This window comes from Cinclus cinclus, chromosome 31 (assembly GCF_963662255.1).
Source record: "Cinclus cinclus chromosome 31, bCinCin1.1, whole genome shotgun sequence".
In the NCBI taxonomy this organism is placed as follows: domain Eukaryota; kingdom Metazoa; phylum Chordata; class Aves; order Passeriformes; family Cinclidae; genus Cinclus; species Cinclus cinclus.
The window spans coordinates 1,373,191-1,385,239 of NC_085076.1; the positions used below are offsets into that span (position 1 = coordinate 1,373,191).

General features: G+C 62.3%; 2 protein-coding genes across 2 annotated transcripts; one reads left to right on the forward strand and one right to left on the reverse strand.

Annotated features, from left to right (window-relative positions):
• On the reverse strand, nt 1-6,744 carry LOC134055097 (Fc receptor-like protein 2). The gene is made up of 14 exons (XM_062511227.1): nt 6,724-6,744; nt 6,575-6,616; nt 6,337-6,426; nt 4,027-4,108; nt 3,359-3,379; nt 3,040-3,270; nt 2,479-2,731; nt 2,100-2,380; nt 1,360-1,629; nt 941-1,270; nt 791-874; nt 366-387; nt 197-276; nt 1-110 (listed from the first exon to the last, which is right to left on the reverse strand). The coding sequence occupies exons 1-14, from the start codon at nt 6,742-6,744 to the stop codon at nt 1-3; spliced, it is 1,917 nt and encodes a 638-aa protein (XP_062367211.1).
• A 154-nt stretch (nt 6,745-6,898) lies between these two features.
• LOC134055098 (Fc receptor-like protein 2) lies at nt 6,899-11,656 on the forward strand. The gene is made up of 11 exons (XM_062511229.1): nt 6,899-6,985; nt 7,576-7,657; nt 8,285-8,305; nt 8,394-8,624; nt 8,932-9,186; nt 9,286-9,564; nt 10,027-10,296; nt 10,386-10,715; nt 10,782-10,869; nt 11,381-11,460; nt 11,547-11,656. Exons 1-11 carry the CDS (start codon nt 6,899-6,901, stop codon nt 11,654-11,656), a joined length of 1,833 nt encoding a protein of 610 aa, XP_062367213.1.
• Nucleotides 11,657-12,049: the final 393 nt, after the last annotated feature.

Genomic DNA, 12,049 nt, shown 5'->3' on the forward strand with positions numbered 1-12,049 from the left:
TCACAGCACATTTCCGTAGATGTCCCCAGATTCCCTTGGTCGCCCATGGGTTGCTGGCAGCTCCTCGTAGGTCACCTGGGGATCCTGGAGTGTGGTGGCACGGGGGCACGCTGCAAGAGACACTGGCTGTGGCATCTGGCTGGGGGGACACTCATGGGTGATGTGTCCCTCTGTGTGTGTCCCAGCCTGGACTCACCCCCCATCTGCTCGGTGATCACGATGTGGGTGTACAGCACCTCCCCCTCCTCTGGGGGGGCTGGGGGCTCCGGAAGGGGCCTAAGGGAATAAAGGGGATGTGTGAGAGAGACAGGGGGGTCTGGGGGTTGGGGTCAAAGATGGGAGTGTGGTTTGGGCTCCCCACTCACCTTTCCTGCTGCTTCCTGGCAGCTGCAAAGGAAAGAGGAGAGGGGTAACTGTGGGTTCCCCAGGGCCTGGACCACTCTCAGGGATCCAGAAACCCCACTGCACCCTCAGTTTCCCCGGTGTCCTCTGATAATCCCTGCTGCCCCCAGAACCCCTGAACCACCCCAGTGCACTGGACCATCAGAGGCCCTAGAAGCTCGAGTTTGTCAGGGAGTGGAACACTCTAAATTCCTCCAGGATCACTGAAAGAACCACCAAAATCCCTGCAAAGCTCTCCAACATGACCCTAAATTTTTTAAAATCCTGAACAAAAGTTCTCAGCGCACAAAGCGGACCAAATCAGAGGCTGTAAGTGCTGCCCCATCACCCTCACATTCCGGTGTCCTCCCAGCTCCTCGGGGCCCCCATTGTCCCCATTGTCACCCACCCATGTTGTTCCACCTGTGCCAGCGCACAGCTCCACGCACGAGCAGCACCAGGAAGAGGAGGGACCCGCCAAGCCCTGTGGCCGCTGCAGGGGACAGAAGAGACACATCAGGGTCGCCTGTCACTCCAGGGGTCCTGCAATCCCAATGACTCATTGTGACCCCACCTATGATCCAGAGGTGTCCAGTGGTTCCCTGTAGTGTCACCTCCAGGGCCAGCTCTGGGCTGAGTGCCCGGAACACGCGGTGCCCGTCCTGTCCCACCTGGTTGGTGGCCATGCACTGGTAGGTCCCCGAATGTCCCACATCGATGTCCCCAAGCTCCAGGAGGGGACCCCGGGCCAGCTCCTGGCCGTTGTGCAGCCAGGTGAAGGTGACAGGGGCTGAGCCCACCTGCACCGAGCAGCGCAGGGTCACGGGGTCACCTGGGCGCACCTGGAGTGCCGGGGGACTGGGGGTGATGGTGGCATTGGCCACGGGCACTGCGGGGACACAGACAGGGCTGGCACGTGGCCGGGGAGGATGGGGATGCTGTGGGTGGGGTCACCCCCAGCCCGAGGGTCCCGCTCACCCAGGACAGTGACATTCAGGGGGACACTCTGGGCCACGCTTTCACCGTCGCTGACCCGGCACTGGTAGTGGCCGCTGTCATTGTCCCCAACGTGCCGCAGCTCCAGGTGGGGGCCGGTGCCCTGGGTTGCCCCCGAGCCCTCCCGGTGCCAGGAGAAGGACAGGGGACCTGTCCCCATGGTCACTGTGCAGCTCAGCACCAGGCTGTCCCCCAGTGCCACCTGTCCTCCGGGGGGCTGAACCGACAGAGACACACCCGAGGGTGGGACCCCTGTGGGTGGAAACAGGAGGGAGTGGGGATATGGGAGGAGTGTGGGACACCAGGGAGCAGTGAGTGTTTCAGGGAGGGGGCAGATCTGAGTGGTGTGGAGAGGTCCCAGTTAGGAAAAAAAGGGGTGCAGACATGGGGGCGAGGATTGGAAGAGAGTGGAACTGACCCCCAGGGAGGATGGGACATTGAACGAGGTGACGTATGGAGAGGGCTGAAGGGAACCCCAGGAAAGATTTTGGGGACCCAGACAGGGATGGTGGGACATGTGGACAATGGAGGGAAATTGGATAGGGAGGGGCAGCTTCTCCAGGGAGGGGTGAGGGGACTTGGTGAGGGATGAAGGCACCAGGGAATGCAATGGGGAGACCAAGGGAGGGAGCTGGGAAGACAGGGCAGCACGGAGAGGGTTGAGCGGGGTTGGGAGACCTGGGTGGGCTCTGGGGCCTCCCTGTGCCCATCCACACACTCACTGCGCACCCTGACGCCGAGCCGGGCACTGCTCTTCTGCACGGTCCCCCCTTCAGAGCTCACCTCGCAGCTGTATTTCCCTGAGTGGGAGAACCCCACGGCGGGCACCAGGAGCTGCCGGGAGCCCTGCGGGCCCCCCACCCTCTGCCCATCCCGGTAGAAGCTGTACAGGAGGGGCGCTGGGGGCCGCAAGGCCCTGGGGGTGCTGAGGCAGCTGAGATTGAGGGGGGACCCCACGGTGAGCTCAGGGGGACCTTCCAGCACTGGCACTGAGAAGAGCTCGGGGAAGGAGATGGGGGTGGGGAGTGTGACTCTGATTGCACTGAGAAGTGGCTTTGGGGTGTCAGGATATTGGGGTTCCAGCTGTGGGGATGCTCACCGTGCACTGTCAGTCTCACCGGTGCTGACACTTTCTTTTCTGATCCCACCCAGCCCGTGCATCGATAGCTGCAGCGGTTTTGGATCTCTTGGGTGGACAGGGACAGCGCAGGGCTTGTGATGGACCCACTCAAATCCTTGTCATCCTGGTAAAATCTCACGCTGTTGACAGGGTTGTGCGACCAGCCCCGGCAGCGCAGTGTCACCGTGTCCCCCTCCAGCAGTGCCCGTGCTGGCACCTGCAGCACCAGCGGCTCTGTGGGACAGCAGGGTCCCGTCACACTGAGGAGCCCGAGACAGCTCCAAAGTGGGTGCCCATGGCACCGGGAACATCTGGCTGTAGTGTCCAGTGCACAGGAGGATCCCAGGGACACCAGGAGCAGCCCCGTGGCACAGCTGTCACCAGTGGGGTCCCACCGCACTGGGGTGCACTGGGATGCACTGGGATGTCCCTGGGTGCAGGGGACAGGCTCTGGGCACACGAGGGCTGTGAGGCCACCCACGGACTGGAGCCCACCCAGAGCTCTCAGGGAGCCACCCTGAGCATTTCAGATCCCCCCTCACCATTTGACACCAGCACGGGGGGGCTGCGCCCACTGCCGGGTCTGTCACACGTGTAGGTGCCACTCTCGGTGACAAGGAATCTGTCACGTCCATCCTGCCCCCAGCGCCGCCCGTCCTTGTACCAGGTGGTGGCACCGGCGGTGCCTGAGCCCTGGCAGGTCAGTGTCACCCGGTCCCACAGCACCGCCGGCGTCCAGGGGGGCTGCACGAGGAGCTGGGTGGTCTGGGCACCTGCGGGTGACAGGGGACACCAGCCTGCCAGGGCCAGCGCGGGGCTGGGGACAGCGGGGCGGGGACATGGCATCCCCTGAGGACTCACCAGCGAGGCCGAGGGTCTGGGCTGGAAGGGAGAAGGGACAGGGCTGGGTGGGGGTGGCCCTGCAGGGACAGCAGCACCTGGGGCACCTGCCGTGGTGTCTGTCCCCAAAACTGTCTGTTCCCATGGGGACACCGGGGTAGCACGGAGATTTGGAGGACTGGGACACCCCTGTCACCCTGGGCTGAGGCAGGACATGGGGACACTGCGGACACCCCATGCGTGCACAGGTCACCTCCACCAGCCCTACAGCACCTGTCCCCATGGTCACATCCCCATGGCCCTGTGCCCGTGATCCCCTTGCGATGGCTCCTGTCCCCATGGCCCATCTGCATGGGACGCGGCCCTTGTCCCTGTCCCTGCATCCCTGTCTCCCACTCCCTGTCCCTACATCTGCCCCTATTCCTCAAGGTTCCTTTTCCCTCATCCTTTTCCCCACATCTCTGTTCCTATGTTCCCATCCCCACATCCCAGTTCCCCTGTTCTCGTCCCCACCACTCTGGTCACACCGGGGTCCATGCCCAGGCCCTGGACCTGTTTGGCCTTGGGGACCTCAGGGGACCCCACAGCCCCCCCTGTGCCCCCTCCCCACCAGTCTCTGCCTCTCCAGGGCCCATCCCTGGGGCGTCAGGCCCGTGCCCAGGGCACTCACCCCACAGGAGAAGCGCCACCTTCCCGGCCATCCTGATGTCCCCGGCCATGAGCACTGGCTGTCACTCGCTGCCAGGGCCACCTGTCCCCTGGCTGGCGGCTCTTGGGATGAAGGGACAGGAAGCGAGCTCAGGTCTCGTCCTCGTGTGTAGGTGGCCCTTGGTGGGGGAGGGGTGTGGACAGGATGGGGGCAGGGTGGGGAACTTGTGGGACATGGGGGTGATGGTGGGACATGGTTTGGGCAGGATGTGTCCAGAATTTGGAGGCAGTGGTGGTGCAGGGGGCCAAGGATGGGTGTCATGGCATGTGGGTCCAAGGGTTTTGGGTGCAGGGGGACAAGAGGGACCCTTGGGAATCGGGGTTCTGGGGGAAGAAGCAGCCCCTGGGATGGGATAAAGACAATGGCAGTGCTGGGTAATGGCAGTGATGGGATGGCGGTTCCCATGGAGGAGAGACCAAGGGAATGGTGGTGCCAGGGCTGGGTTCCCACATGAATGGGGGTCCCAGGGATGGGCAGTGGCTGGGTGGGCACAGGGGTCACAGCTCCTTCGCAGAGTGCCTCAGATTTTGGGGTGGCTCAGAGCCCAGCACAGCTCCCACAGGATGATCATGGCCAGGGGGGCTCCCCAGCCTTGTCCTGGAAGGTTCTGGCTCTCTGCCCCACACACCCCTGGGCTTTTTCCCATCCCCACATTTCCTGGCTCAGCCATTCCAGGGAACACCTGAGCAGGCAACAGCTGAGGGATGCCAGGAAGGGGAAAAGGGGGCTGGGGGTGCAGGCAGAGGTTGGGGGGCTGGGGGAGATGGAGCTGTCTGGCCATGTCCCCACCCTCAGGATTTTCACTTTCTCTTTTCTGCAGCAGAAGGAAGAGGCCGTTTATGCTGAAGCCAGGACGTGGATTCTGGCCTGGGGGGCACATCCAGAGGGGTCCTGCCCTGAGGGAAAAGGGCTCCTCTGGAGTGCTGATGCCTGGCTCTTGTCCTGAGGTCTTGTGCCAGTGGGGTCCTCATTCTTCTAGGGGTGCCACGTCCATGGGGATTCCTGTCCCAGAGGGGGCACATCCTGGGCACCTCTGTCCTGGGATCTCTGAGCATTCCCGTTGTCCCCACTTGGGCCCTGGCACATCTTGGTTGCCCAAACTTAAGGGGGTTCTTGTTACGACCTTGCCCTGATGATGGGAAATCCCAGGCTACATTTGCTGGATTTCCCTGTTGCCCAATTGGAGGAGGCAAAATTATGCATCCACAGAATAAAGGCAAAAATATGTTCCTTCATCGTTTTGGTCACAGTCAACAACGAACTCAGCAAAAATCAAACTGGCAATGTATAAAATATTCTGGTTTCTACAATCCTTTAAATGCTTGGTCATTCCGCAAGTCGCTCACAGTACAAACAAATCACAGGGAAATGAGATGGTTTGGTTCTCTTCAGGAGCCCAGTAGTGCATCACAGAACAGCGTTTGCTTGTGGATAACACAGAGTGTGGAATCTCCCTGAGTGTCCAACAGGTCCATGGGATTGTTACCTGCCTGCCGGGCTGCAGCCCTGCCCATAAGGAAGGCTTTTGTTGGGCCAGAGTTAGGAACTCTGCCCATTTTTCTCATGCCCACCCTGAAGCTTGATTTCCTTCCCATGGGTTGTGCTGCCAAAAGGGCAGAAACTCTGTTCATCCTTGGAGCAGGGATTGCACAGCAATGTGTGGAAATGCCCGTGTGTCCCTCAGGCTCTGATTCCCTGGTAAATCCACTGCAGCCTGCCCTGAATTCCCCTGCCTTGGCTCTCCCTGCTCCTGCTGTGACAGCCCTGTGCCCCAGAGCCACGTGGGCAGCTCCTGCTCGGTATTTCCACACTTTTGCCTCTCTTCTGGTGTCCCCATCCAGAACCCAAGCCTTCTTTGAGAGAGGTTCCAAAGTGCAGCTGGTTGCTGAGCAGATCCTTGTAGGATTTGCAGGAGTTTTGGGTCTCTCTCAGTCCCTTTGGGACAGGGACCAAAGGATCAATTGCTGCATTTCCACACTGGTTCCCTCACAGCTGCCCCTGCAGGGGGGGTTTCCAGCCAGCCCTGCTCTGAAAACCATCAAAGGCCCTCGCAGAGCCACTGCTTGGGCTCACACGGGGTTTTGGGCTTCTTGCAGGGCTCAGCAAACCACAGCCAGGCCATTTCCCCCCACAGAATTCTCACCTTTGCAGCAGCTCAAAAGCTGCCAGAATCAAAGGCAAGGGGGTGGGGGGAGCCTCAGGTCCTGGCTGCCACCTGGGGCTGGCCAGAGCAGGGCTGGCCAATGCCCATCCCTGAGCAGTGGGGCTGGGCCATGGCCGGGCCCCACACCTGGATGGCCACTGGCTCCCAGCAGGAGGACTTTGGGAGCTCCTTCCTGCCTGGGGCTCCATTCCCAAGCTGCTCTTGCTGGCTCAGATCCTGCACGGGAGGAGGGAGGGAGAATGGAGAAGTCTGGAACCCCCCGGAGCCACCATCCCCCAGGACAAGACCCCCTCGGGCAGGATGTGTCCCCCTGGGACAGGAACCCCCAGGACAGGAGCCCTGGATGTGCCCCCCTGGACAGAACCTGCCCCGTGTGGCTCTCAGCACAAACAGCCTCTTCCTCCTGCTGCAGGAGAGAGAAAGTGAAAGTGTTGGGGGGCACAGCTGGACACCCCCATGCCCCACAGCCTCCCCACCCCTCCCTGCAGACCCCTCACCCTCTGCTTCCCCCACCCTGGGGTTCCCCCAACCCATTCCCTGATCAGGTGTTCTACAGGATCATCAAGTCTGGAAGAGAGAGGGGTTCGGGGTTTGTGTGAAATTGAGGGATTAAAGGAAGGGAATGGAAATTGAAGATTGGAAAATGTCCCTGGGACGTCAGGGGGACAGAGACCCACAGACCCTCGGAATGTTCCTTTGGGGTTTAGGTGACCCCCTCAAACCACGGGACATCCCGGGCTACAGAGCTGGGCCCTTAGTGACCCGAAAATCTGAGGTACCCAGGGCAGGAGCTGTGACCCATGGGGCCTGCCCAGCCACTGCCCATCCCTGGCACCCCCATTCCCATGGGACCCCAACCAAGGCACCCCCATTCCTTCTGTCCCCCTGCCCTGGGACCCCCATACCAGGAATGCCATTCTACACGGTCTCCATTCCCAAGGATCCCCATCCAGGCAGTTTAAGCCTCTGGGACCTCACCTCTCCCTTGTGGACCATGATTTTCCCCAGCAACCCCATGCCCCTGGGACCTCCATCCCGGGGATTCATCCCAGGATCTCAAATCCTGGGAGGCCACTTTGGTCTTTGACCCTCATCCCCAACTCTGACTCCACCCAAACCTTGGGACCCCCATTCCCATGTGGCCCCATCCCTGGCACCCCAGTGACATTGAAACACATCCTGGGTCCCAGCACGACCCCAACCTCCAAATTGTGGACACATCCTGTCCCCACCATGTCCCACCATCACCCCCATGTCCTACAAGGTCCCCACCCTGCCCCCATCCTGTCCACACCCCTCCCCAACCAAGGGCCACCTACACACGAAGACGAGACCTGAGCTCGCTTCCTGTCCCTTCATCCCAAGAGCCGCCAGCCAGGGGACAGGTGGCCCTGGCAGCGAGTGACAGCCAGTGCCCATGGCCGGGGACACCGGGATGGCCGGGAAGGTGGCGCTGCTCCTGTGGGGTGAGTGCCCCGGGCACGGGCCTGACGCCGCAGGGATGGGCCCTGGTGAGGCAGAGACCGGTGGGGAGCGGGCACAGGGGGGGCTGTGGGGTCCCCTGAGGTCCCCAAGGCCAAACAGAGCCAGGGCCTGGGCATGGACACCAGTGTGACCAGAGTGGTGGGGACAGGAACAGGGGAACTGAGATGTGGGGATGGGAACAGGGGGACAGATATTTCATGTCTGGGATGTAGGGGCTGCTGTGGGAACAAGGACACAGGGAGACAGGGATGCAGGGACAGGGACAAGGGCCACGTCCCATGCAGATGGGCCATGGGGACAGGAGCCATCGGAATGGGATCACGGACACAGGGCCATGGGGATGTGGTCATGGCGACAGGTGCTGTAGGGCTGGTGGAGGTGACCTGTGCACGCATGGGGTGTCCACAGTGTCCCCATGTCCTACCTCAGTCCAGGGTGACAGAGGTGTCCCAGTCCTCCAAATCTCCGTGCTACCCCGGTGTCCCCATGGGAACAGACAGTTTTGGGGACAGACACCACGGCAGGTGCCCCAGGTGCTGCTGTCCCTGCAGGGCCACCCCCAACCAGCCCTGTCCCTTCTCCCTTCCAGCCCAGACCCTCGGCCTCGCTGGTGAGTCCTCGGGGGATGCCATGTCCCCACCCCGCTGTCCCTATCCCCGCGCTGGCCCTGGCAGGCTGGTGTCCCCTGTCACCCGCAGGTGCCCAGACCACCCAGCTCCTCGTGCAGCCCCCCTGGACACCGGCGGTGCTGTGGGACTGGGTGACACTGACCTGCCAGGGCTCGGGCACCGCCGGTGCCACCACCTGGTACAAGGACTGGCAGCGCTGGGGGCAGGATGGACGCGACAGCTTCCTTGTCACCGAGAGTGGCACCTACACGTGTGACAGACCCGGCAGTGGGCTCAGCCCCCCCATGCTGGTGTCAAATGGTGAGGGGGATCTGAAATGCTCAGGGTGGCTCCCTGAGAGCTCTGGGTGGGCTCCAGTCCGTGGGTGGCCTCACAGCCCTCGTGTGGCCAGAGCCTGTCCCCTGCACACAGGGACATCCCAGTGTATCCCAGTGCACCCCAGTGCGGTGGGACCCCACTGGTGACAGCTGTGCCACGGGGCTGCTCCTGGTGTCCCTGGGACCCTCCCGTGCACTGGACACTGCAGCCAGATGTCCCCGGTGCCATGGGCACCCACTTTGGAGCTGTCTAGGGCTCCTCAGTGTGACGGGACCCTGCTGTCCCACAGAGCCGCTGGTGCTGCAGGTGCCAGCACGGGCACTGCTGGAGGGGGACACGGTGACACTGCGCTGCCGGGGCCAGCCTGATAAACTACTCACCAGAGTAAAATTTCACAAGGATGGGAAGGATTTAGGGGGGCACCTCAGTCGCACCGAGCTGTCCCTGTCCCGTCTGCAGGTGCACAGCAGTGGTCGCTACCAATGCGAGGGCTTGGTGGGCTCAGAAATGAAAGTGTCAGCGCTGGTGACAGTGACAGTGCATGGTGAGCACCCCCACGGCTGGAATCCAAATATCCTGATACCCCCAAAGCCACTTCTCAGTGCACTCGGAGTCACGCTCCCCACCCCCATCTCCTTCCCAGAGCTCTTCTCAGTGCCGGTGCTGGAGGGTCCCTCCGAGCTCACCGAGGGGTCCCCCCTCAATCTCAGTTGCCTCAGCACCCCCAGCCCCCTGCGGCCCCCAGCCCCCCTCCTGTACAGCTTCTACCGGGACGGGCAGAGGGTGGGGGGCCCGCAGGGGTCCCCGCAGCTCCTGGTGCCCACCGTGGGGTTCTCCCACTCGGGGAATTACAGGTGCCAGGTGAGCTCCGGGGATGGGGCTGTGAGGAAGAGCAGCGCCCAGCTCGGCGTCACGGTGCACAGTGAGTGCAGGGATGGGCACGGGGAGCCCCCAGAGCCCTCCCAGTTCTCCCATCCTCCCTCAACCCTCTCCATGCTCCCCTGCCTTCCCAGCTCCCTCCCTGAGTCCTCCCAATCGCTTTCCCTGGTGCCTCCATCCCTCTCCAGGTTCCCTCACCCCTCCCTGGGTAAGGTGTCTCTCCCTCTTCTTGGTTCCTACATTGCCCAACTTCCCCGTCTGGGTCTCTAGAATCTTCCGTGGCCTTCCCTTCAGCCCTCTCCATGAGACACCTCCCTCAATGTCCCATCCTTCCTGGGGGTCCCGTCCACACTTTTCCAAGCCTCACCCCCGTGTCTGCGCCCTGTTCTTCCTAACTGGGATCTCCCCACCCCTCTCTGATCCTTCCCCTACCCTGATTTCCTCACATCGCTCTGGTGTTCCCCACTCCTCCCATCTCCCCACTCCCTCCTGTGTCTCCCCACAGAGGTCCCACCCTCGGGGGTGTCCCTGTCGGTGCAGCCCCCTGGAGGACAGCTGGCACTTGGAGACAGCCTGGTGCTGAGCTGCACGGTGGCCATGGGGACAGGTCCCCTGTCCTTCTCCTGGCACCGGGAGGGCTTGGGGGCAACGCTGGGCACCGGCCCCCGCCTGGAGCTGCGGCACGTTGGGGACAATGACAGCGGCCACTACCAGTGCCGGGTCAGCGACGGTGAAAGCGTGGCCCAGAGTGTCCCCCTGAATGTCACAGTCCTGGGTGAGCGGGACCCTCGGGCTGGGGGTGACCCCACCCACAGCATCCCCATCCTCCCCGGCCACGTGCCAGCCTTTTCTGTGTCCCTGCAGTGCCCGTGGCCAATGCCACCATCACCCCCGGTCCCCCGGCACTCCAGGTGCACCCAGGTGACCCCGTGACCCTGCGTTGCTCGGTGCAGGTGGGCTCAGCCCCTGTCACCTTCACCTGGCTCCACAATGGGCAGGAGGTGGCCCGGGGTCCCCTCCTGGAGCTTGGGGACGTCGATGTGGGACATTCGGGCACCTACCAGTGCATTGCCACCAACCAGCTGGGACAGGACGGGCACCGCGTGTTCCGGGCACTCAGCCCAGAGCTGGCCCTGGAGGTGACACCACAGGGAACCACTGGACAACTCTGGATCACAGGTGGGGTCACACTGAGTCTTTGGCATTGCAGGACCCCAGGAGTGACAGGTGACCCTGATGTGTCCCTTCTGTCCCCTGCAGTGGCCACAGGGCTTGGCGGGTCCCTCCTCTTCCTGGTGCTGCTCGTGGGTGGAGCTGTGGGCTGGCACCGGTGGAACAACATGGGTGGGTGACAATGGGGACAATGGGGGCCTTGGGGTGCTGTGGTGACACCGGAATGTGAGGGTGATGGGGCAGCACTTACAGCCTCTGATTTGGTCTGCTTTGTGCCCTGAGAACTTTTGTTCAGGGTTTTAAAAGATTTAGGGTCATGTTGGAGGGCCTTGCAGGGATTTTGGTGGTACTTTCAGTGATCCTGGGGGAATTTAGAGTGTTCCACTCCCTGACAAACTTGAGCTTCTAGGGGCTCAGATGGTCCAGTGCACTGGGGTGGTTCAGGGGTTCTGGGGGCAGCAGGGATTATCAGAGGCTATTGGGGAAACTGAGGGTGCAGTGGGGTTTCAGGATTCCTGAGAGTGGTCCGGGCCCTGGCGACCCCACAGTTACCCCCTCTCCTCTTTCCTTTGCAGCTGCCAGGAAGCAGCAGGAAAGGTGAGCGGGGAGCCCAAACCACACTCCCGTCTTTGACCCCCAACCCCCAGAACCCCATTCTCTCTCACACATCCCCTTTATTCCCTCAGGGCCCCACTGGAGCCCTCGGCCCCCCCAGAGGAGGGGGAGGTGCTGTACACCCACGTCGTGATCACCGAGCACATGGGGGGTGAGTCCAGGCTGGGACACACACAGAGGGACACGTCACCCATGAGTGTCCCCCCAGCCAGATGCCACAGCCAGTGTCTCTCGCAGAGTCCCCCCGTGCCACCACACTCCAGGATCCCCAGGTGACCTACGCGGAGCTGCCAGCAACCCATGGGCGACCACGGGAATCTGGGGACATCTACGGGAATGTGCTGTGACACTGGGGGCATGCTGGGCACTGGGGGACACTGGTGGCACTTGCGGGCACTGGGGGCACTGGGGGACCCCACCTGTGGGCAGTCATATACCTGTGTACGTCCCACTGTTCCCGTGTGTTCTCAACATTCACGGGTAGGTGGGCACAACTTGGGGATCACGTGTGAGGCTGCACAGGCTCCCCAGCTCCCCAGAGCTCCCTGTGCCCCCAGAACCCACAGGGCCATGCCCACCCCCCTTCTACTGCCACCAGTGACTCCCCATTCCACATCCAAGTGCTCCCATAACCCTCAGAGATTTCCCCATTCCCTCCCTACTGCACTCCCAGTACCTCCATGGCCTCCCTGCTTCTCCTCCCAGTACCTCTCCATTTCTCCCAGTAGATCCAGGTTGTT